The sequence below is a fragment of the Ovis aries genome, chromosome 1 (genome assembly GCF_016772045.2).
Source record: "Ovis aries strain OAR_USU_Benz2616 breed Rambouillet chromosome 1, ARS-UI_Ramb_v3.0, whole genome shotgun sequence".
NCBI lineage: Eukaryota > Metazoa > Chordata > Mammalia > Artiodactyla > Bovidae > Ovis > Ovis aries.
In genome coordinates, this window is record NC_056054.1 from 117,327,064 (window position 1) to 117,350,409 (window position 23,346).

A 23,346-nucleotide genomic window follows, 5' to 3' on the forward strand; every position below is an offset into this window, starting at 1 on the left:
GTGGTGAGAGAAATAATAACAAGCCAGGAATACTTAATTTCCTCAAAACCCAAGGTTCCATGATCCCTTCTTCGATCCAGCCAGGCCAAGTGATAAACAAGAGGGAGTGAACAGTTCTGGAAATCAGCCTCACACGGGGGCACAGTGGGCCCTTTCCTAGCTGAGGCTGGGGCTTGTTTGAAAATACAACACAGTTCAGAAGAAAACTTGGAAAGGGTTATCCGAGGAATGGATGGACAGCTGCTGGCTGGTCCCAATGGAAGTATGTCTGGAAGGCTCCAGATCTGATGGTTAACAGTTCTGCTGCCAAATGTGCAGACAGGCTCCCAGAACAAAAGTCACCAACAGCAAACTCTGTGAGCTAGAGAGGAGCATAAGGGATGGGTGTCTCCCTCTGTGTCATTCTTCCCGTGTGGATGAACAACGATGCTAGTGGGTCAGTGGAGACCAGTGCAGATGGGATGGGATGGGAGAGGAGGGATGGGCAGGCTGGCTTTGCTTTGGCAGAAGAGTTTGATAAATAGGAATGACGAGTGTACACTAGCAGTTTTCACACACACACACACACACACACACACACACACAGGCATTCCCCAAATCCAAAAAGACTTCCTTTAGAACCACAGAATGTATAAACAGCTGACCGTCGGAAAGCTGCCGGAAAGCTCAAGTATCTAGCAGGTGGGGACTTGTTTTCCAAGAGCTGGTTCAATAGGACAAACTGAGAATTGTGATCTCACAGGGGTGTGAACACCAGAATTCAAGGAGCAGATGGTGTGATTTAGTGGAAAGGTCACTGAACCTGAAGTCAGAGGCTGTGGAGAGCATCCTAGCTTCTCTCTTTACCAACAGCATGACCCTGGGCAAGATCTTAACCTCACAGAACCTCAATTTCCTCATCTACAAAATGCAGGGTGGCAGGGGGAGCCTCTCCATATCTACCTTTTAAAATTGCTGTAAAGTCTGATAAAGATAATATCTGTGAAGGTTCTCTGAAATTTGAAAATTATACATTTTTCCCAACATATCCTTTTATGGCATTTTCTATGAGACAATCATTAATCTGCTTTATAAACATTAACCCAAAATGACCTTATGAGGTCAATACAATTTTTTGCTTCCATCTTATTGAATTATAATTGACATATAGCACTGAATATGCTATAAAGAACCTGCCTGCAGGAAATAAGAGACAAAGATTTAATCCCTGGGTGGGGAAAATCCCTTGGAGGAGGCCATGGAAACCCACTCCAGTATTCTTGTCTGGAGAATCCTATGGACAGAGAACCCTGGTGGGCCACAGTCCATAAGGTTGTCAAGAGTCAGACACGGCTGAAGTGACTTGCACGCACAGGGAGTGAGTAAGTTTAAGGTGCATAACATAATAACCCGACTTAAACACATCAGAAAAAAATTACCACAGTAAATGTGGTGAATATTCATCATCTCATATGGATACAACATTTTTTAAGATAGGAAAAATAGTTTTCCTTGTGACAAGAACTCTTAAGATTTACTCTTAACAATGTTCATATATAACATATAGCAGGGTTTGCCATATTTATTATATCATGCTTCATGTCTCTAGTGCTAATCTATCTTATAACTGTAAATTTGTGAGGCTGGTACTTATCCCCATTTTAAAGAGAGAAAACGTATCCCCATGCACAGAGAAAGCATGACCTCCGTCCAAGGTAACACAGCTAGTGAGCAGCAGAGCAAGAATTTGGTCCCAGACACTCTGGCTCCAGAGTTTATGCACTTAACCACTAGACTGTGTTGAGTTATTATACACAGCTCCTAAGAACATTATACACAGCTCCTTTTACTCATATCAAAAAACCAACTATAATCATACCCAAGCATATATAGTTCTCCACTTTTCACCAAGAGGTTTTTGAAGTTCATTATCTTTTTTAATTCTCACAACTCTGTGCAGTTGTTATTATTCTATTCCTTTGTGTGGATGAGGAAATTGTGGCTTGGATCCCACTCGACAGTGGGACATGTGTTTCAGATTACTTTTCCAGTAATGGAGAGAGCTGCGCAGTGCCCGAGCCTTGCATATTCACCTGCCCAATCCTCTTCCATCCATGGACATGGGACTTCTAAAATCGAAGAGCCCAGCCAATAACAGAACAACAAGAAAACAAAATCCAGAAGGAAAGGAGTGGGGGTGGAATCACGGCCGGCCTCACATATGAACAGGAAAGCATCTGACAAAGTGATGCTTGCATTCTGCCCCAAATTATCTACTGATCCCATTCTAGGGCCTAAAATTCTACCGTAAGATAGTTATTCCTTTGAGCAAACATCCGTCCAGTTAAAAAGTACCTTTGGAAGGTACACATTACCATGTATATCCCAATGTGATATTTCATAATATCCTCTGCATTTTGACAGCTAGTGGAGAGTAGGCTCTAACCTGTATACAGCATAATTTCAAAATTAAAAGTTCATAAGATGGGTTCAGAGTATAAGATAAGCAAGAATGCAAGGCTGAGCTGAAAGTTGAGATCCTGAAAATGGGATTGGAAAACCAGTGCTGTGGTTGAACTGGGGGCTTCCAATTACACAGATCCCCAGGAGAAAGGCAGGTGCAGAGACCAAGCACACTCCAGCCAAATGCATGCAAGGAAGGGTCCCTTGGGACGCTCTTACCCTTTAGATTTCCAAAGTCTACTTCATGGTACCACTGAGGAGGTGCTACCAGGACATTATCCCAGTGAAGATAGCAGGCTGTCGCCACGCAAGCACAGGGAATACGTGCACAAGAGGAATCCCTGATACCACGTGAGGAGGGGCAGGGGCAGAAGGGGTGAGGGGGAGCCAGCAGCAGGGGAGGAAACTCTCTCGAAGGTTATGTTAAAAAGGATTTGTTCCACTGTCAAAACCAGAAAGCTCTCCCCAAGAGCCAGCTTTAGGGAAGGAGGCCTGAAATGACAGAGAGGGGAAGAATTATTAGGGAGGCCCTTTGGAAAGGGGGTTGAAATGAAGAAGGGAGCAAGCAGCAGGCAAAAGGCAGGTGTGGCTGTAAAAGTTCACCTCCAGACAGTGGCAGCGGCAAGGCCTGGCTGTCAACAAAGCCTGGGCTCTAGTGGTTCTGTTGGGCCCCGATCAAAAGAGACCCCAATGCCACCCAACTCCCTCGGGCAAGGACAAGCCTCTAAGTTTCACCCAGTCCTGGTTCTCCCCAGCAACTGGGAGAGGGCCCCATGACTACCAAGCTCCCCAAAACTGTACGAGCCACACTTGCCCACTCACCTGCCCACTCCCCTTTGTGGGCCCCATCCTATCCACAAGGACATCAACCTCCTCTCCACCCTGGAGCTGGGGGCCCCCAGCCAAGCTGGCATCAGCTTCCACTCAGGTTCAGTCCTCAAACAAAGACATACTTGGACCCTCCTGCAGAGACAGGGGGCACCGCTTCTGAGCCCAGAGGGAGCTGGCCTTAATCTGCTGCACGGTGAATGACAACAATGTTAAGAATGAAAATATGGTTTGGGGGGATAGTCCCCAGGAGCCCAACATTTTGGTATTTAAAGGAACTTTAATGAGCTTAAGAGGCTAATCTGGAGTTCAGGAGGGGGTGTTTTGTTTTGTTTTGTTTTGAAAAATCCTTTTAAAGGTTCCTGAGGCTGGAGAGGGAGGAGGCAAGAGCATTGTGAGTCAAGGAGTGGCCACGGTATAACTGAAAGGGATGATGGGAGGAGGCTGCTCTAGAGACCCCTTCTCATTGCAGCAGCAGAACCTGGTACTTGGGAGACACAAGATGATTCTTTCCAGGTGAAGTGTGACAACCCGAGAAGTAGCCAAAAAAATTGAGCGTGAGTACACGCTATCAGAATGCTAGCTAGGCTACTCACCAAACGACTCCTTGTCCTGGTTTACTGGTGACAACATCAGATTCAGGCACTTCTCTGACCCACCGGAAAACATAATGCAGCATCCATGAAAGTGCCAGGCACACTCAGAAAGATGTTCAGGGGCCCCAACTGGTCACCCAAACAGTGCGGTCATGAGATCACACAAACCTGGGCATAACGTCCCTCACCAGCTGTTGTCACTGAATTCTTCTCCATAACTGGATGGACCATTATTTTGTGCATCTAAAAGGCAAAGTTGTTTCCTCCAAGTGAGAAAAATTAAAAGAGGATTCCCAGGTGGCAGTAGTGGTAAAGAATCTGCCTGCCAATGCAGGAGATATGAGACGTGGGTTTGATCCCTGGGTCAGGAAGATCCCCTGGAGGAGGGCATGGCAACCCAGTCCAGTATTGTGGTCTTGAGAATTCCATGGACAGAGGCACCTGGCAGGCTACAATCCATAGAGTCACGAAGAATCAGACATGACTGACACTGCTTAGCGTACATACAACAGTCCAGAAGGATAAGGTTGGCCTGGCAGAAAAATGAGGCCATGATGAGATGATGTTTAAGAGTTCTCATGCGCCTTTAAGAGGTAAGTTAGCAGAATTCCACAGAACATAGGGGAGTGAGGGGGAGGCAGAATGGGATGCAGCTAGATGTGAGGTCAGATACAGCACGTGGTCCATTCCATGGGCTATTCCATGTGCTGAATGGCAAAAGTATTTTTTTTTTAATATGAAGAGTTTAACCGGCCCATCAGAAAATGTTTCCAACCCATAGTGTCCAGATATCTAACCAGGGCTTGTCCATTATAGGGTAATGATGATAAAATACAAATCTAACAGGGTGGAAAACCACTGGAGGCCTAAAGAGTCAGAAAAGCCAGACATATTTACTGTTATCCAAAAATAGGATCCCCCAGCTGGAATCTTGAAAGGCTAGAAGAGACCAAACTCTTTCATGTGACTTCGGTTAAGGACTAGGAAAAGCACAGTCCACTTCGTATTTTTAGTTGTTATGACATTATGGTGCAATAATGGGGAATCTGGCAAGGGCTTCATTAAATTCTAGCTAATCCGAGCATGGCAGCAAGGTGACAAGCCCTACAGATAATCTGGTTGCCTTGTTCACCACTGAAAAGTACAGCATGGAAGTAGTTTTTTAAAATCCTCTTTTAACAACCCAGATGGGGCTATTTGCAATGGGACCATGTATACCCAGAAGGTAGGAAACCAATGCTGAGCCACAGTTTTATTCTTCCGATAACGTCTTCACTAATACTTCAGTGTTTCTGCTGCATTCCAATTGCATCTGCTGTCTAATGCCAAAAGAAACTTAATCCCTATCCTAAGTCTCATTTTATTTATTTTCAGTAGTGTGAAGACAAACATGCAGTAAGATTACAGTGTTTACACCTCCTTTTTAGCTGATACAGCTCTAATCCTCCTGCTAATTAATGCCAGGGCCGCAGCAGTTTTATTAATTTCAACTTGGTTAAAAATATAGAGACAGATAATTGTGCTTGACTAAAATAACAATTTGACATTTGGAAGGTGTTCACTTCATTTCAGCAAGACAGTTGGCTAGGTTTCATTTAATATATGACAAAGAGACACAAAGCTGCAGCTGACATTGGTTAAAGATAACACAACTAATTCTAATTGTGATGAATTGGCTAAACTGTCCCACATCGCGCTAGTCATTGAGGAGATGAAGGGGAAAAATGTAAATCACAAGGCACACCAAGCTTCTCTGTCAGTTTCAGAAACAGGGGAAAGGGCCTCTTTCCTCCAGTACCTTTCTACATTTGGCTCCTAAGATTACCAACTTTTCCAAATGGAATCTGAAAAGACTGCAAGCAATACTGTTCTATAATTGCTAAGAAACTTTCAGAAAAACATATAGGGCATTCATTCCCTAGGGGGAAGCCTCAGGGCATGCTGGAAATAGGACAGGACTATCCCATATAGGAAACTTTCTGCTTCTTTGTGGGGCAGGGGAGGCACTCATCACCCCATACAGTCCCTAATCTTCCTTATCCCACCCTGCAAGTGGCTTACCAAGAACTCTCATCTGAAGAGGTGGGCATGTTAGAAAGATGTTTAAAAAAAAAAAAAATTCAAAGCATTTAAATACAGCTAAGATTTCATAGTTAACTCAAATTATTTTTAACTCTTTCTGTGGTGGCTGTGATTGTACTTTACCTCCCATAGTCCATTTCCCAGTACTGTACAATATACTTAACAATCAACTTAATATGAATTATTTGGAACTTGATATAACACAACAATGACATTTTGTATATGAATTTACCCCAAGATGCTTTAATAAATTCCTGGGAATATAACGAGTATTTTAAATTCTTGTCTATTTTCTCACTTCTGAACATTAGAATCCAAATCATTTCTTTGACCATAAAAAATAATTAGCTGATAATTTAATGAAGGGAATTGTTCTCATTAGAGAAACAGTAGCTACTCATTAATTTCAAAAAATCCTCCCAGAAATAAAAGCAACAATGAAGAGGGCTCTCTAAAATTAGTAACGGTATTTTGGGTCACACAAAAGTTATAAATAAGAAAAATGAAACTAAAAAGCAACACAAACCATGAATTATCAGGAGAGCTCTTGTCACTGCAATCTGAACAGCAAAAGCAACTCCTTAGCTGGGTGGATGACAAAATCCCAGAATTCTATAGTATGCAAAACTGAGTTGAATAAACAACTTTTTTTTAATGTGCTCAATTTACGTTAAGGATAAAAAGAATCCCACAAGCCTACTCTGAAAGGAAATGTTCATATCTAATCCCCAGAATACTATTAATATCTACTCCTACTCTCTAATTTTATTTCAACATTTAAAGTCTGAGATTCAGAAAATCCTACCTAGGGACCAATTCATATAAAAAGAGAAAACACCTCTGAACAAAGACTGTTTCCAATCACCCTTTAAATAAAAAAAAAAAGAGAGAGAGATAAGTCAGCTTGCACAAACACAGTCACAGCCCATGGACAATGCTTATCCCGAGCTAAGAGTCCCCTGCAATTTAATGCACACATCAGTTTAATACCTAGCTGTGTTTGATTTTTATATTCCTAAATTTTACCATGCCAGGCGCGGGGCCAACAGAAGATAAAGTAAAAATCTAACAACTGCCTCTGTAATTTCATCTGTGGGTTCCTTTTATGAGGAACTGATGCCCAATTTTAATCTCCAAGTAATGTCACAGTAATAAAACCAAACTAACTCTCCTCCCTACACACCTCCTCCACTACCTTGATAAAATCCAGTATTAGTCCATTCCTGATCCTAATAGAGATCATTACCTCAGCCATTTTCTCCTTGGGGCTGCCAATCAGCAGGTCAAGAGAAAAATACAGAGAAAGTTCTAATGAGGGATGTGCACTTTGCTTCATTGGAGTCCCTCTCTTCAGAAAAGTTGGTCTGCTCCAAAAGAAAGGGGGGAGGACATGGACTGGCCCTCTGAGAGAAGGGTTCCCAAGACCTGCGATTTGCTGACATGTGGGGAGTTATGAGGCTATAAGGGGAGCTCTGATGACAGCAATACTATCCCACATTGCTCCTAGGATGTCCAGAACAATCTAAGGGACGATGATAAACTTCATACATGAGGGGAGAGGGCCCTGCCTGACACACAGAGCCGCCAGGCACAGGAAAGAAACAATATAAATTTGATTTAAATGTGGGATCTCTTCCAGAAGGCTTAATTATCTATTGTATCACCACATTCCTGTTAATCAGCAGCCTCTTCTGTCTCCAACTTAAGTCCAGCTACAGTATTTGTCTGGAAGACATTCAGGGAAAACTCCACACTAACCAGATCCTAGAGGACTCAGTTAAATAGCGAACGATAGTTACACAAGTAGACATTTCTCCAAGCTGAAAAACATTTTGGTTATTTACTAACTTTCAAGAACGTCAAAGGCAGTTGAGTCCAACGTTTAATCATCCACACCTATGGCACCCTGAGTTTCACGTGACATGATGCTCCTTCAGCAGTTCTGTGCATGTATCATCCTCCTGAACTAGCTATTTTTCTTTGATGGCATGTCATGAACAATAAAGGTCACCTCCAGTTCTTAATTTCTGGATATTCATAAATCAGCTTTCTATACTCCAACTTTAAATGCTTATTTGTTTTGGATGCTGAGAAGATAAATTATTCCTAAGAGTGTCATAACGTATGAGACAAATACTTAACAAAATGCCCTGAAGTCCTCAAATGGATGTTTGTACGTCTAAAATGCCACTGTCGATTCAATTTCTAAAAATTAGACAAATATGGTGTTTGACATCAAGAAGATGTAACAACTAGTTGATAGAGTAGAATTTTCACTTTTTAACTGGCTGTCTGACACCATGAACAGGCAGTTCATAATTCAAATGCTGAAGTGCCCAACAGTCAGAAATGCACACACAAATGGCTGACATAAATATGATAAGGCCACTGTGTTAATATGTTTATGAACTCCACTGAAGACTGCACATTAGCTATATGGTTTTTTTTAATGTGTAAAAATAGCATTTGAACTTCATTTATTCTGGAGACAAGGGCACTGCCTGAATGTTCATTTCTATGAATTGTTCCATAATTCACCACTAGTGTTGTTCTATAGCTTCAACTTCTATCTTAATTTCCTCTCCATTCGCCTTGGCTGGGCCTCAAATTTTTAAAAAGATCCGAAGGAAAAAGGCAAACACTATCTTTATAAATGCGTTTGTTAAAGAGGAAATGTGCTCTCTGTTTTATGACTATTATCTAACATTAAATTGCATCCCCCAGAGGATAAATTTCTTCAAGACAACTTCTATTCAACACTTAGTCCTATGGTCTAAGTAGAGGTTTGCAATAAATACTCAATAGCTAGGATAATATAGGCTATAAGTCTCCTGAAGGCAGGCTTTGAGATATTTTCTCAATATTTTCCCATCCCCAAGTCTAGTTCCTTGCCTGCAGAAGCTCAAAGAGCTTGCTGAATAAAGGAAAATGTCTTGAGCCTAATGTTTAAACAAACAAACAACCCCCCACCCTTCCCGTTTTACAGCAACTACCATGAGGACTAATGCCATTAAGATTATCAAATATACTACATCCTGATTTGGTTGAAAGAAGAATGGGATGTGGATGGAGGGCAGCAGAGAAAAACCGTAATAAAATTAAAAGCCAATGGCGGCACTGGGCACACACGAGTGCTGATGGTGAGCAAAACAGAGAAGCAACTCCATTTTGGACATCCGCGTTAAAATCAAAATTAAAAACCCTCATGGTAACATCAACACCTCTCTGAACAATGTAGCTCACACTACTCTGTAAAATCTTCTTGGTTCTGGCCAACAGCTGGCAAGTTGATCCCTGCAATTTTCCCTTTGCAGAAATAGCTTTGTGCAGGGAGAACTGACCCTAGTGGGCTAATAAGCCCCAAACCGCGCCAAACCTGGGAGGCTGCAGTGAAGGGACATTGCTGTGTTAAGTACTTTACAACAACTGTTTCTTCTCCTCTTGACACAGCCTGACTTCCTTAAAGAAGATTTGACTGGCCAGACAGCTGTGTTGACCCGTAAGCCTTCTTTGATTCGTGATTTTTTTTTTCACAAACAGAATAGAAATTCACCACCCAAATCCTTTCCTAAGCTCCCATACTTTTGAATTTGCTGGTGTTGTGCCTGAAGGATGTGGACATTTCAATAATCTATAAGCACAAAGATAAAGATTGGGTCTGTGCAATCCCAAAACTTTCAGACGGCAACAGGGGGAAAAAAGTGAGCAGAAGCTTTATCCAAAGGTGGTACTTTAAGTTGTGTGTGCAAAATTTGCTTAATTACCTAAAAATCGCACTTTTCACTCAGACACTAGGGCAATGAACAATCAAGAACAGATACAGGCACATCTTCTTTTTAAAAAATGTGCAACTATAGTTACCACTTTGGGTAATGGTGATTCACTTCTCTCCTTATTTCTGTATTGCTCAACTCATTCAAAATCAAACCTCTATTTTTTATGTGCTGAAAAATGTAGTTATCTTTTCAAAACAAAGCAAAATGTCCAGTACTCTATCCACATGGGGGTAAAAATGCAGGAATACTGTGTCAAAGGAGTGTGAGTAGCAGAAAGAATTTGTGTGCGCGGTCGCTAGATCTGATGACTTTGTCAGTTTGCAGTAAACCTCAGAGGCCAGGCAAAAAGAGAAGATATTTCTGTTCTCTCTCTGAGCTTTTTTGTTATACTGAGATTTTCCCCACGCACCTCATTTCATGGTGTGTTTTTAATAACATCATAGGAACTGTTTTTCATGAACACTAAACCTCCCTTGATTTTCCTCATATACTGCTATCCCTTTTATTCACCAGTGACAAATGCGGATTTTTCCTGCACACGTGCCCCCAGGGCACCCGTCACTTATACCAGTCCGGAGTACAAAAACAGAGGCCTCCGTTTCAGCTATTTTTCTTTGCTTCAATACCCTCCACGTCTCTGTGAAGTCCGTGTCCCCATTATTTAGCCATTTTGACCCAGAAAAGCAGTGTCTCCCCACCCCACCCTCTGCTTAGCTTTACTAAGCAGCTCCCGGCGCGGGCCTGGCCGGAACCAGCAAATCCTTCAAACTCCCATTCCCCAGTGTCATCCAGGCTTTAGACATTATGGAGATCTAGAATTGAAATTGCCCACTTCCCTAAACACCTGGTTCCTAACTCTAGTCATCACACACCAGAACGTTCATGCCCACCGGGCAAGACCGGTTCATGTGAACCTGCCGAGCACCCCCAGACAGGAATTAGGGAGGAGGCGGGGGATGGACGACGTGGTCTAGCTATCAGTGTGGCCCGACGATTTTGGGAAAAAATGGTGTAAGGGGTAGGGAGAATACAGGGAGCGAAAAAGCCAGCGGGGTGTGCGTTGCCTCGGAGTTCAAAGGAGCAACAGCGCTGTGCCTGAAGCTCAATCTGTTGGGGCCCCCAGTGGACAAAGTCGAGGAAGGAAGGCGCACAGGGCATCCAAGCTGTGGGATCGAGACAGCCTCAGCTCTGCGCATAAGCGTCTGGGTGGCACAGACAGGTGGGTAAGGTGGAGAGGGAACCGGAGAGCAGAGGGGAGCCACTGGCAGCTCCGCCCCCACCCCCAGGGCACCCCAGTAAAGCGGGGAAGGGAGAAACATCCCTATCGATGGGATGGGATAGGAGTGTCCACAATGGAGTATCCCCCCAGGTCCAGAAAACTGGACGAGCAGAACAGACCATAGAGAAAGCCATCCCTTGGCGCTTCTGTCGGGCCCCAGCCGCTACTGCGCGCGTCGGCGCAGTTCTCCGCTGCCCCGGGGAGCTTACAGGATGGAAGAGAATGGGCACTTGCGTATCTGGGCGCGCGGGTGTATCTTGCACCTTCCAGAAGCAGATGAGGGGTAAAGAGGACAGGGTCTCCCGCGCTCGCTGATGCGGTGTGGGGGAGGCGATCCGAGGCGCGGGCACTTACTTCTCATAATCATACTTGCAGTAGAGCTTCTTGTCCCGGTAGAAGCAGGTGGTCTCCAGCGGCTCTTTGCAGGAGGCACATTGCACGCACTGCTCATGCCAGAAGCTGTCGTTGAGCCGCAGCAGAAACCTATCCGAGATGACCCGTTGACAGCCCTCGCAGACAGACTTCGGGCTCACCGCTCTGCCTACAGCAGCAACAGACACCCACCGATGAGCCGCGCTGGCCCAGCAACCCCCCCCCCCCAAACCCAGACGGACCGTCTACAGTTCCATCACTCCACACTCACGGATTACCCCCGCGGGCCCCACCCTGGAAAGCCCCCTGCTAAACATCCAAGCCGAGATTTGGAGAGCACAACAAAAGCAAACCAAATAGGGTTTCTGATTAACAGGGACTATTTGGGAAGGTTTTAAATTCTACCAGGGGAGGGGGGAGAAATCAATAAGTTGCCTTTCATTATCAAACCTATCCAGGTATGCGCCATCCTGCACACCTCAGTAAAAATCAGCCTACATATAAATTTGTGCTCCCAGGTTAATCAGTTAATCATCAAGTAATTCACTATGCTTGTCTCCATCGTCTATGATTAAAACTATAAGTGTGTAAAAATAATTCTTTTCTGTTGTTTGGTTTTGTCCTTTGCTGAAATGCTATTTTGTTCTATTTATTTGGAGGAAAACTTTATACATTTTCTTTGCTTCCTAAAAAGTCGCATGCCTGCAAGAAAATACCATTCCCGCCCTAGGCAAACGGTATTGTTCAAACCAATGAGCCCCAAACTGCTGGATGGCCTGCAAATTGCAGATGGGTTTTTTCATAATTAAGAAACATCAAAACGGTGAGAAGGGGGGTGGGGGGAGTAAAGAATCAGGACTCCAAGACACTGCAGTTTCGGCCAGTGTTCCTGGAATCAGGCGAGCTCAGCAGCCAGGAAAGAGGGCTAAAACGAACCCAAACCGACTCAGAGGGAAAAGGACTCTTCTCATTCCTAACCTTTGCACTTGTGTCAGTTTTGTTCCATTAGTTTTCGGGTGCAGGTTGGGAGGGTCTTCTTTTTTTTTTTTTTTTTTAGGGTTGTGGGATGCTCGGCCACCTCTGTCACTTTGTCGAGGCACGTTTCACAGCTATTTAGAGAAGGCTTTGTTCCCTGGTAACAATACTTTTGCGAGAGATGTCCCAAATGGCCTGACGCTTCCCGGTTTCCCTGCTACACTTGGCCCCTTTCTCCTTAGGAGACACGGCTATCGGCTCAGGAGCGGGGCCAGTCACCTTGGGATTCAGGCAGGCAGTGCTAGAAGTAGCGAGCTCTTTAAAATGTTTCCTGTTTTCTTCTGCCCTGTCTCGGCGTCTAGGGCCGCGACCCCGGGCGCAGAAAATGGACCTGAGGCGGGCAGGGCGCACCGGACTCGTCGCGATGCCCGCTGAACGCTAGCTCTGACCCTCCGGGTCAGCTCTGACCCTCTGGCTCTTCCGAGGCTGTGTGGAGTCGGGAAGTTTCTGAAAAGGCGGTTGAAAGAGGGGAACGCGGTGCATCTGGGGAATTGGGGGGTGGGGTGGGGGGAGGATATCCTCTCTCAGTCAGGTTTCTCCAGCCGAACTGTCTCATCCTCCGCCTACGCCCCGCTCTAGCTGTTCCGAGTTAGGAAAAGCGGCAAGAGGTTTAAATGACAAAACGAAACCCCGCTCCCCCACTAAAAAAAAAATTAAAACACCCATCCACCAAACTTGAAAAGCATCGAGGGCGACGAGGCGGGAGTGAGAATTCCTGGCTTCGGTTCGGTTTGACCCGCGTATGGGTTGAGGCCCTGGGTTCGCCGCTCCTCCGTAGTCACTGCGAAGGGACTAGGGAGACCCAAGAGGCAGCGGGACCCGCGAGACGAGAGATCCGGCACCAGTTAATTAAAGCTGAGGCTAGGGCCCCGCCGCGCGGGCTAATCCCCGCGATGCGCTGCCCACCCGCCCGGAAAAGCCTCTTGGCGGTGCTCGAGGCTGAGACTGGGCTTGGAGTTGGAGGCAAGAAGCCGTCTCGAACTTGGATGCTCCGGACCTCGGGTTTGTGTGCTCATCCCTAAGTCTCCGAAAAGAGGGCGGCATTTATGAGATGTCGATCAGCTCTATGATTAAAAATCCAGCCTTGGGTATTTTTAATCACTTGCATTCAAATGCCCGCGAGCAAGCTCGCCCGCCCCCCGCGGCTCTGGGGAGTTCGGCGCCCGGCGCAAGAGGCCTGGGGCGGCTGGTCGGTTTAGGGTGGGAAGGACCCACAGGTTCTGACAGGAGTTATCTAAACTGAGTGCAAGAAGCGGGGCGCTAGCTGCCCTACTGCTGTGTCCCAGCGAGCTGGACGCCAGAGCTGGGGCGTGGAGGAAAGACTGTGCGCCCGAGGCGCACGGCCTGAACACTCACCCAGCAGCGAGGAGAAAGAGGCCGACGTTTCGATGGCGCTTTGGAAGTTCTCCTCCATCTTCAGGCCGTCCAGCATGTTCGGACCGCGCGGGGAGGACCTGTAGACGAGAGGAAACGACGCTTTGGGCGTCTGAGCCCTTTAGGACGCGGCACACGCAAGCCGCCGCACTCTTGGGAAAGGACGGAGGGAGTGTCCAGGGTGACCAGAACGAGCTGCGAGGGTAGAATTCAGCCAAGAGAAATGTGGGCTAGGAGGAGAGAAAGCAGTCACAGCGAGCTGCTCGGACTGATCTGATTTCATTCGAAGCCAACGCGTTAAGTACTTAGGCCTCCGCCCCCCAACTGCGTTTCTCCTGCCCCAGTCCCCCACCCCCTCACCAGGTCCCCAGCCCCAGGTTTCCCCACCCCGAGTTCGACTCCGCCCCAACCTATACCAGTCAGGGCCCTAGGGATGCCTCGGCGGGAACCCAGCTACTAGTGTAAGAGATCAAAGGAGTGGGTAGTTTCCCTCGCGGGGCCGAGCCCAGGCACGCGGAACTATGAGGTCTACAGCCCGCGCCCAGACCGGCAGCGTTGCGTCCCTCACCTGCCCCGGCCGAGAAGGGGCAGAGCAAGCGATCCGGAGAGCGTCCCGCCAGCTCCCAGACTCGGGGCGCTGGGATCTGCCAGGAGCGTGCGGGGCGCGCAGGGAGGTCCGCCCGCCGATCGGCCGGTGCAGGGAACGGCTGCAGGAGCGAAGAAGTCGCCTCGGGGAGGAGCGCGGCTGGCCCTGCTCTCTCTTGGATGCATTTCAAATCAACTTTCAGAAACACGCCCGCCAGAGCTGGAGCCTAGGAACAAGCAGCCTTCCTTACCTGATGGGTGAACTCACTCCCCGTGGCAGGAGCCAAAAGAAGTTGCCGAGCGCTGCGGGAAGCTTCGGCCGGGGGAGGCGCAGGCCCTCGAGGCTGCAGCCGGAGCGGCCGCCCCCGGCTACGGCGCGCCCGGGAGGGAGCCGGAGCGAGCGCCGGCCCCTGGCTCCGCTCCTCGGCGCGCCCGGGCCGGGCCGGGACGTGGCCGCGGGCGGCCGGCCTTGTTGGGACGTCCTGCCCGCTCGCGTCCTCCTCGGGAGGAGAGGAGGGCCCGATGCTTCTCCCAGTCTAGAGCGAAGGCGGAGGCCCAGGGTCCTGGGTGCGAGTCGGGCCCTGCTTGGCTGGGGCGGATCCGGCCGCTTCTGACAGGGACCGCGGCGCTGCGTGCGCGGCGGAGGGAAGGGGGTGGGGTGCGCCGGGAGGGGGCTGGGAGCGCGTCCCGCGGAGGGCCAGCGGTAGTGCCTTCCCAGCCCCGCGGCGCAGCCCAGCCTCGCGGCCACCGCCGGGTGAGCTCCTCGGCCGACGCGATCCTCCCGGGCACGCAAAGTTTCCTCCTCTCCACGTGTACTGCTACCTCGGGACACGCTGACGCCGCCGCCGCCCGCGGCTCCGCGCCCCCGCTACGTTTTCGCTGAGATCTCCCCGCCACCTGGACCCCGGCGCCCGCACGCTGGTTCCGCACCCGCTCTCCAGCCACTTCCAGAGCACCGCAAACCTCACGAGCTGCGAACAAGGCCAAGAAGCAGTTTGCTGCGCGTGGATGCGGGACCCTGGAGCTCAGAGTTCTTCAAGCCCTTTCTTGGTCACCCGGGACCCCCACACGTTCCCAACTTCCACTGGGCTGGAAATGCCGTCCACCGGTTCAGTTCGAAAGCCGCTCAAGGATGGGGTGAGCGGATGCCACAGGACCCAAGGCCAGAACTTGAATCAGGCTCCTGGGATCTGACCCCAAGGCGACGAGCTCCGAATACCACCGCGCAGGAAGTCAGCTAAGGGGGCATTCTTAGCGGAGCAAAGTATCTGGGGGTGGGGTGGGGGGAATGTTAACTCACTAAACTTCCTAACCCTAGCCTCCGGTGGTAGAACTTTAACCCCTGCAGGAGCAGAAACTGTTTCCTGTGTATTCCAGGAGGTTAGCACTGTTCTGCGTCCCAAGTGGATGCTAATTAAGAGAGAAAAATCATGACACCGCTAATACTTAACCGAATATCGCTTTTGTTTCAGTCTTGGTCACACAGCTAACTCATTTAATCTTCACAACAACCCTATGAGGAGACATTATCCCAGTGTTAACAGGCAATGAAAACAATACAGAGAGCATCTGAATACTACGGGAAGCTTCCATTCAGTGGGGTTCTCTGGGGGCCCCTCAGATCTGAACAGAAGTGAATTGCAATTGGCATGCATTTTGGCAAGTCGAACCTGAGCAGAGGAGATGCCACTGAGCAAGGGTTTCCTATTACCTGCTTTCTTATTTTTAAAGAAAAAGTACTGGCAGCACTTGCTCCAGTGTGCTCAAGGGCAGTGACCCCACTGTAAGTACGCTGGGCCAATAAGGGCAAGCCAAACACTGAATATCACTTCAGAGCAACCAGGGAAAAGGGCAAAGAATTTAATGCTTTACATTTGAACGTTATTTTACACTGTGCAAGGCCCTTTCACACACATGATTTTGCTTGATCTTTACAACAAACCTGTGAGGTAGGCAGAACAAATAGTTTTCTCCATTGTTTCAGATGAATCTTTAGGGCTTAGCAGAGCTGGGAGATTTCTCTGATGTTGCCCAGATGGCTAGTGGCATGTCCCCTGACACCAGTCCTTTGTCCTTTCTGTCACCTCATGTAGAGCAAGAGGTGAAAAAAAATGTGTATAAATTACAAGGATTCTTAGGATAATACATAAAATAGAAGTTAGGGAAGAAAAAAAAGTTAGGCAAATACAATCATAAAGAATATTTTTAAATGTCCAGCAGAGTGTTGGTTTCACTGAAGGTCTTGAGTTTGTGAAATATGTTAACTAGTGATGAGAATATTTCTTTTGGGGGATATTCTGAAAGTGGGTAGATTCTCATTGGATCTGTGGCCCAACTTTTTCAAATGGGCCTGGTATCTGGAAAGTGGCCTGATTAGTGTAGATTACCCAAGGATTTGGTGGGAATGTTTTTCCCCAGATGGTTCTTGGGCGTCTGCAGGATGCAGATGTGTCTGATAGTACACTGTAAGTCATAAGGTCCCTGATACAAAGCCAGGCACATATATGTGATCAACAAGCGGTTAACTGATGGATGAGGGAGAGGGAGCGCTTCAGTAAAGGCAAAAGTACAGCAGGCCAGGAGTCACAGGGCCTCAGTTTCATTCCCACCTCCGTCACTAGGTCGGTTGCAGCATGAGTTCATTTCTCTGACCAACAGTGCTTCCCCTCTGAAATGTGAGGGCTGTATTTTTGAAATATGGTCTGTAAAGCCCTCACAGTCTAAAGTTCATGTAATCACACTGCCTTTGGACAACAGGATGGGCAGTAGAACCAGTGTATCCTTATCATGTGTTTTGCAGAATCTGTCTAAGTGTAGACTAGCCAATATGTCTGAGCGATGTGTCTAAACCAATACAGATAGCAGTAGCAGTGCTTAGTAGCCAAGTCGTGTCCCACTCTTTGCAACCCCATGGACTGTAGCCCACCACGCTCCTCTGTCCATGGGATTCTCCAGGCAAGCATACTGGATGGGGGGTGAGGGGGTGCCATCTCTCCAGGGTGTCTTTCCAACTCAAGAATCGAACTCACATCTCCTAAGTCTCCTGTTTTGTTAGGTGGATTTTTTTTTTTTTTTTTACCACTGAGCCACCTGTGAAACCTAGACCAATAAAGATACACCTTGTTTATTCAGAATTTTCTCTTGTATGATTTATCTTACCTCTGCCAATGAATTGGAGATCATGAACCCCACTCCTACACCATATTGTTTCACTGGGTCTTAGTCCACTCAGTGACATGAATGAGTGAACAGGCATATTTCTATTTGTGAACCATCCTTTTTCACCTTGTGTTTTCCAAACACTATTATTTTACCTTTTTAATGAAAAAAGATAACACAGAGCCACCATTCAGAAACTCTTTATGAAACATAAGCCAGGTTCTCCCTTTTATCAAGAAGAAATATTTTTTCCAAGAATTTGTCCAAGTGGGGTAAACAAGCATTAGAAGAGATATCCCAAATTACAGACTTTTTGAATTGGAAATGACCTTAAAGCTCATCTGGTCCAACCATTTCATTTATATGGTCAAATTTCTTCCCCTAGAACTGCCACCTCTGGTCCATTGATTGCTCAGAGCTGGCCACTCACAATGTCAAATCCTAGTTCCAAAATCTGTCATGTGTGGGCAGAGCAGTCTTCAGCCAATTCACTTTGCTCTGAACCTGCTCCAGTTTTTCTCTATCTCTCATAAATTATGACAGCCAGACCTGTTGCAACTTTTCAGTGACCCTGTGTTCCGGGCCTCATCTCCTTCCTCTGGTCATAAAACACTCATTAGCACAGTCAGATTTTTTGTTAGCCTTTTCAGGGGCTGGTCACCGCTGACTCAGTTGCTCAGTCCTGTTCCGTACAGGCTGCTGATCAGCCACATCTTCCCCCAGATTGCAATTCTATGGTTGGTGTTTGGCCTCAAGTGTGGAAACTTACTTATCCCTGGTAAGACATAGGCAGATGTTCCAAACATCAGAAATCTTGGAACTTCAAGACTGTATCGTAAGCCTAGCGGTCTGCTTTAAGGAGAAAATGTGGAGCCCTTGCCAGGCTGGTCCACCAGCTGCCATCATTGGTGAAAGTGGAAGTGAAAGTCGCTCACTCATGTCTGACTCTTTGCAACCCTATGGGCTATACAGTCCACGGAATTCTCCAGGCCAGAATACTGGAGTGGGGAGCCTTTCCCTTCTCCAGGGGATCTTCCCAACCCAGGGATCAAACCAGGGTGTCCTGCATTGCAGGCAGATTCTTTACCAACTGAGCTATCAGGGAAGCCCAGAGCAGACAAAAGCCAATGAATGAGGAATCACCATGGGGCTCCAAGAGGGTGCACAGGAGCCTTGTAACCTGGGGGCACATCTTTCAGTGGGAGGCAACCAGATCCTGTTCTAGTCGTCTCCCATCGTGTCTCCAGTCCAGCAGTAGTGTGCAGAAGATGGGGTTGAGACATTCAGACCAGTTATGGAGCAACCTCCTTTCTATGACCGAAAACAAGAGATCGGCACCACCATACTCCTGAATCTTTGTGGCTGAGATTGGGAGAGAGGGCTGGACCGATGCTTGGTGAGAGGGAGGCGGAAAGCGAGGGAGAAGGGCATCCGGCTACAGAGTGGAGGTGACAGGAACATATTTTTTTACTTTCCTTTTCTTGCTCTCATTTCTGTGTTTTATTAAGGGAAACACAAAGGGAAAATTGTGTTATTTGTTAAAAAATGTCAAAGTGCATTTCAAGCGAGAGGAAAAAAAGCAGACACATCACTGCCTAGACAGGAAAGGCAATACGCTGAGGCTAACGGGGCAGTCAGAGAGGAGTACGGCGGGGACACACTGCAAATGCACGCTTTCCTGACCTCCGGTTCTTTTCCTGGGAACCTCCTGGCCCCACATGGACATGAACATCTCTCAAAGGAGCTGGAAGACAAGGTGCTTTGGGGCTTTCTGGGGTGAAAGGGAGCATTCCAAATCAGCTGCTCCAAAAGAAGGGAAATCAGGTGATGTCCAAGCCAGGTTCTTCCATCAGCATGACAAGGACAGCCCCGGACACGGAGGAGACTCATCCAGGCTGACAAGGCACCATTTAAAGCATTGCACTCTTTGCATCTTATAATAGAATCATCTACATGCCCACTTTATCTCTGTCTTGGACTATGAGCTCCTTCAGAGAAGGATCCATGTCAGACTCAGCTGTGTTTCTCCTGTGCCTGAGTGAGGCTTATGCCCTAAAGTTTTAGTATATTCCATGGCATAACTGGGTGAATTGGAAAGAACATACCTGGGCTTTGGGAACAGAGAGGCCCGAGTTCAGATTTGTAAATGGTTTAATCTTAACTCAATCTCTCCATTTTCCAGTTTCCTTACCTCTACAAGGAGAGGAATAAAATATTCCTCAAGAGTTGATAGAGATGATGGATCTGGTTAACGTGATGTTTCTGTCTCACTCTAACCTCCCCCATGAATGAGCAGATATAGTTTCTCAAGGAAGATTATTTTCACCTTGCCCTGTTCACATGAGCGATCAGGAACCACACCAGCGTTTAGACAGACTGCATGTGTCTCATGTCACTGGGTGATTGAGATATTCCTGTGCTTGGGGTAGGGGGTGCTCTCTGGCTGAGGGGATGCAAGGAGGTTGCAGAATGGGTCCTGGGGTCACACTGACTTAAGGTTGAGCTTAATTCTGCCACTTAGGATGAAGCTTGGGCAGGTTTCTTTATCTTTTCTCCCCTTAGTTTCCCCATTTAAGAAGTTGGTGAAATAATTGAGTTGTTTCTCTGTGTGTTGAATGAAAAATACATACAAAATACCTACCATAGTGACAGGCACACAGTAAGATGAATTTCAGTGGCCACCATCGTCATCATCACCATCAGACAATAAGCACCTCTCGGACTGTGTTTTATTACATCTGTGGCCCTAGTACCTAGCACTTAGGCAGTGGTATCCAGAGAATGTGACTGGAATTACACTGAGCAGAGTACCTAATTGAAGACAGTCTTGGCACTGAGTGAAGTTCAAGGGCTGATTGGCTCTAGGTTCCACGTACAACCTGAGAAGGAGTTTCTTTTGGAACAATCCCACATACTCCTAAACAAGTCCCCATACTGCAGACTTCCTGCACGAGCCTCTCATTTCTGGGCTCTGACAAGCCCCCTCTTGACATCTACATGTGGTACTTCACACTAGGTACCAGGAACTTGGATGCTCTGGTGTATAGGGTTGGGGGACGGAGCGGTGGGTACAAGGAGTAAACGCCCCAGGCATCTAAACCGAGAAGGACCTGTGAAGAGACAGGTCTGTTAACATCCTGGGTGCGGCTCCTCTGCCCATCTCCCCTCTGTGGGTTAGGAGGAGGGCCCTGAACTCAGGGCCCAGGGGGACATTCGGGGGGCTGGCTAAAGCTTTCTGCAGCACCCCGGACAGGTGACACCCAGAGGCAGCTGTGCACTGAGCAGGTGGAGAGACCACCTGCACCAGTCCAGTAGCAAGCCCGCCACTACTTACAGCTGTCTTCAGGAAGGAAGGGCCCCATCGTCATCTTCACCCATCAAGAATATGAAACAGAGTGGCTGCTGCCAGAATACTTAGGATGCCCCTACTCCTTAACCGACACACCTTCTCATTTCTTCTGAGAAATCTACCCTGTTTAATATTGCTAATATTGTCAATTGTTAATTTATTTACGTAACATATCTCATGTATTTCCAAACAAGCTTTCAGGTCGCATATGGATACTATTAATATTGAAATGGAATTTCAATTATATACAGGAAACAAAAAAGCAAATCATCCCCCAAATAATGATGCAGGGCTAATCTTTTAATCCTGAGGGTTATCAATGACCTCAGATATGCAGATGACACCACCCTTATGCCAGAAAGCGAAGAGGAACTAAAGAGCAGCTTGATGAAAGTGAAAGAGGAGAGTGAGAAAGCTGACTTAAAACTCAGCATTCAGAAAACTAAGATCACGGCATCCGGTCTCATCACTTCATGGTAAATAGTTGGGGAAACAATGGAAACAGAGAGAGACTTTATTTTCTTGGGCTCCAAAATCACTGCAGATGGTGACTGCAGCCATGAAATTAAAAGACACTTGCTCTTTGGAAAAAAAGCTATGAAAAACCTGACAGACAGCATATTAAAAAGCACAGAGATTACTTTGCTGACAAAGGCCCATCTAGTCAAAGCTATGGTTTTTCCAGTAGTCATGTATGGATGTGAGAGTTGGACCGCAAAGAAAGCTGAGTGCCTAAGACTTGATGCTTTTGAACTGTGGTGTTTGAGAAGACTCTTGAGAGTCCCTTGGACTGCAAGGAGATCCAACCAGTCCATTCTAAAGGAGATCAGTCCTGAATATTCATTGGAAAGACTGATGTTGAAGCTGAAACTCCAATACTTTGGCCACCTGATGTGAAGAACTAACTTATTGGAAAAGACCCTGATGCTGGGGGAAATTGAAGGCAGGAGGGGAAGGGGACGACAGAGGATGAGATGGTTGGATGGCATCACCGACTTGATGGGTATGAGTTTGAGCAAGCTGTGGGAGTTGATGATGGACAGGGAAGCTTCCGTGCTGCAGTCCATGGGGTCGCAAAGAGACAGATTTGACTGAGCAACTGAACTGAACTGACTGAATCTTTTGATCACGGTAAGATGTTAAATGTCATTCTGAGTTTACAAGGTGAAACAGAAAGTAAAGCCCTACAAAATTGCTCTGATCTCATCTGTGTATCAATTGTATTTACATGTCTAGTTGGTTTTAGGAGAAAGTCTGTAATAAAAGAACCAAACTATATAAGTCATAGCAATAGAAATCAAATTTGTGACCTCACTAATAGTGCTAGAACATTTTTACTTTTATATATTGACAGTATCTCTCTTCTTCCTAAAAGAATTTAACATAAAACTGAAGGTGGATATTGATAAAGTAGAACTATAAGATTAGGAATAGAGAAACAATGCAGATATGCTTAATATGAGTTAACAGTCACCTCTTGAGGGCAGGAGCTGTCTATGTCTTGCTCACCTAGTTTGAGCTAACATTGTTCTGAATACTTTCTTGGTACTTGTTATGTATGAATGTTGGAATGAGCAAATGAATAGTGTGATTGCAAGTCAAATTTGTCTTTGAGTTTCCTGGTAGCTAGAGCGAAAAGGGAAATAGCCACTCTGCAGATACTTTGCACCAGTATTGGAGTCGTGATTGTGGGTTTGTTTATGTAAGCAGTCCACATAGCTCTAGATTAGATCTCTATGCCCAAGTAGGTAAACAGTTAACCATTCCACCCTAACCTTCAGCATTTCTTGCACAAAATGAATATTTGCTGTGTGAATACATTAATGAGATCGCTAAAAAGATTCTTTGATGCACCTAAAATATAATCACTTCCACTTTCTTATCCCATAAATAATTTGTCTACAGTCCTTTTGAAACTTGAAGGATGGTGGGGGGCAGGGGGCGGTATTTGTCAGGAGGTTATTGAAAGTGAAGGCATTCCAGGCAGATTGAGTGAGCACACCAAGGGCAAAAAGCCAAGGTGAGTTGCTGGAGGATCTCTGTGAACACAGGGAAGTGAGGCAAGCCAGGAGGGCTGGATACTGCATGTTAGAATTTATTACTCTGGAGGTAATAGAAAGCCTTTGAAAGTTTTAGACTGGAGGAGTGAAATATTTAGGCATATGGTCTAAGATGACTAAATCTGGTAGCGGTGTGGCTGATAATTCAAAGGCAAAACAGGGACTTCCCCCGCAGTCCAGTGATCAAGACAGGGTGCTTCATATGCAGTGGGCGCGGGTTCAATCCATGGTTGGAGAACTAAGATCCCACATGCCACATGCTGTGTGGCGTAGCTAAATAAAAAAAGCATAAGAAAGTGAAGGGAGGCTAGATAAACATTACTACTCTGGTATAAGAAGTCCAGGGCCTGGACCAGGGCAGGGACAGCAGACAGGAAATCAAGCGGGATGAACGAAAAGGACTTCTCAG

General features: G+C 46.7%; 1 protein-coding gene across 1 annotated transcript in view; it reads right to left on the reverse strand.

The window, feature by feature from the left end:
* The window catches only part of LMX1A (LIM homeobox transcription factor 1 alpha), a 171,972-nt gene extending 157,913 nt beyond the window's left edge, over positions 1–14,059 (reverse strand). Inside the window, exons 1-2 of the mRNA XM_042257217.1 lie at positions 13,767–14,059; positions 11,358–11,544 (exon numbers count right to left, since the gene is read on the reverse strand). Coding sequence (XP_042113151.1) covers positions 11,358–11,544; positions 13,767–13,842 — 263 coding nt within the window. The 5' untranslated portion in view covers positions 13,843–14,059. The remainder of the gene's footprint in view (positions 1–11,357; positions 11,545–13,766) is intronic.
* Between the last annotated feature and the right edge of the window lie 9,287 nt (positions 14,060–23,346).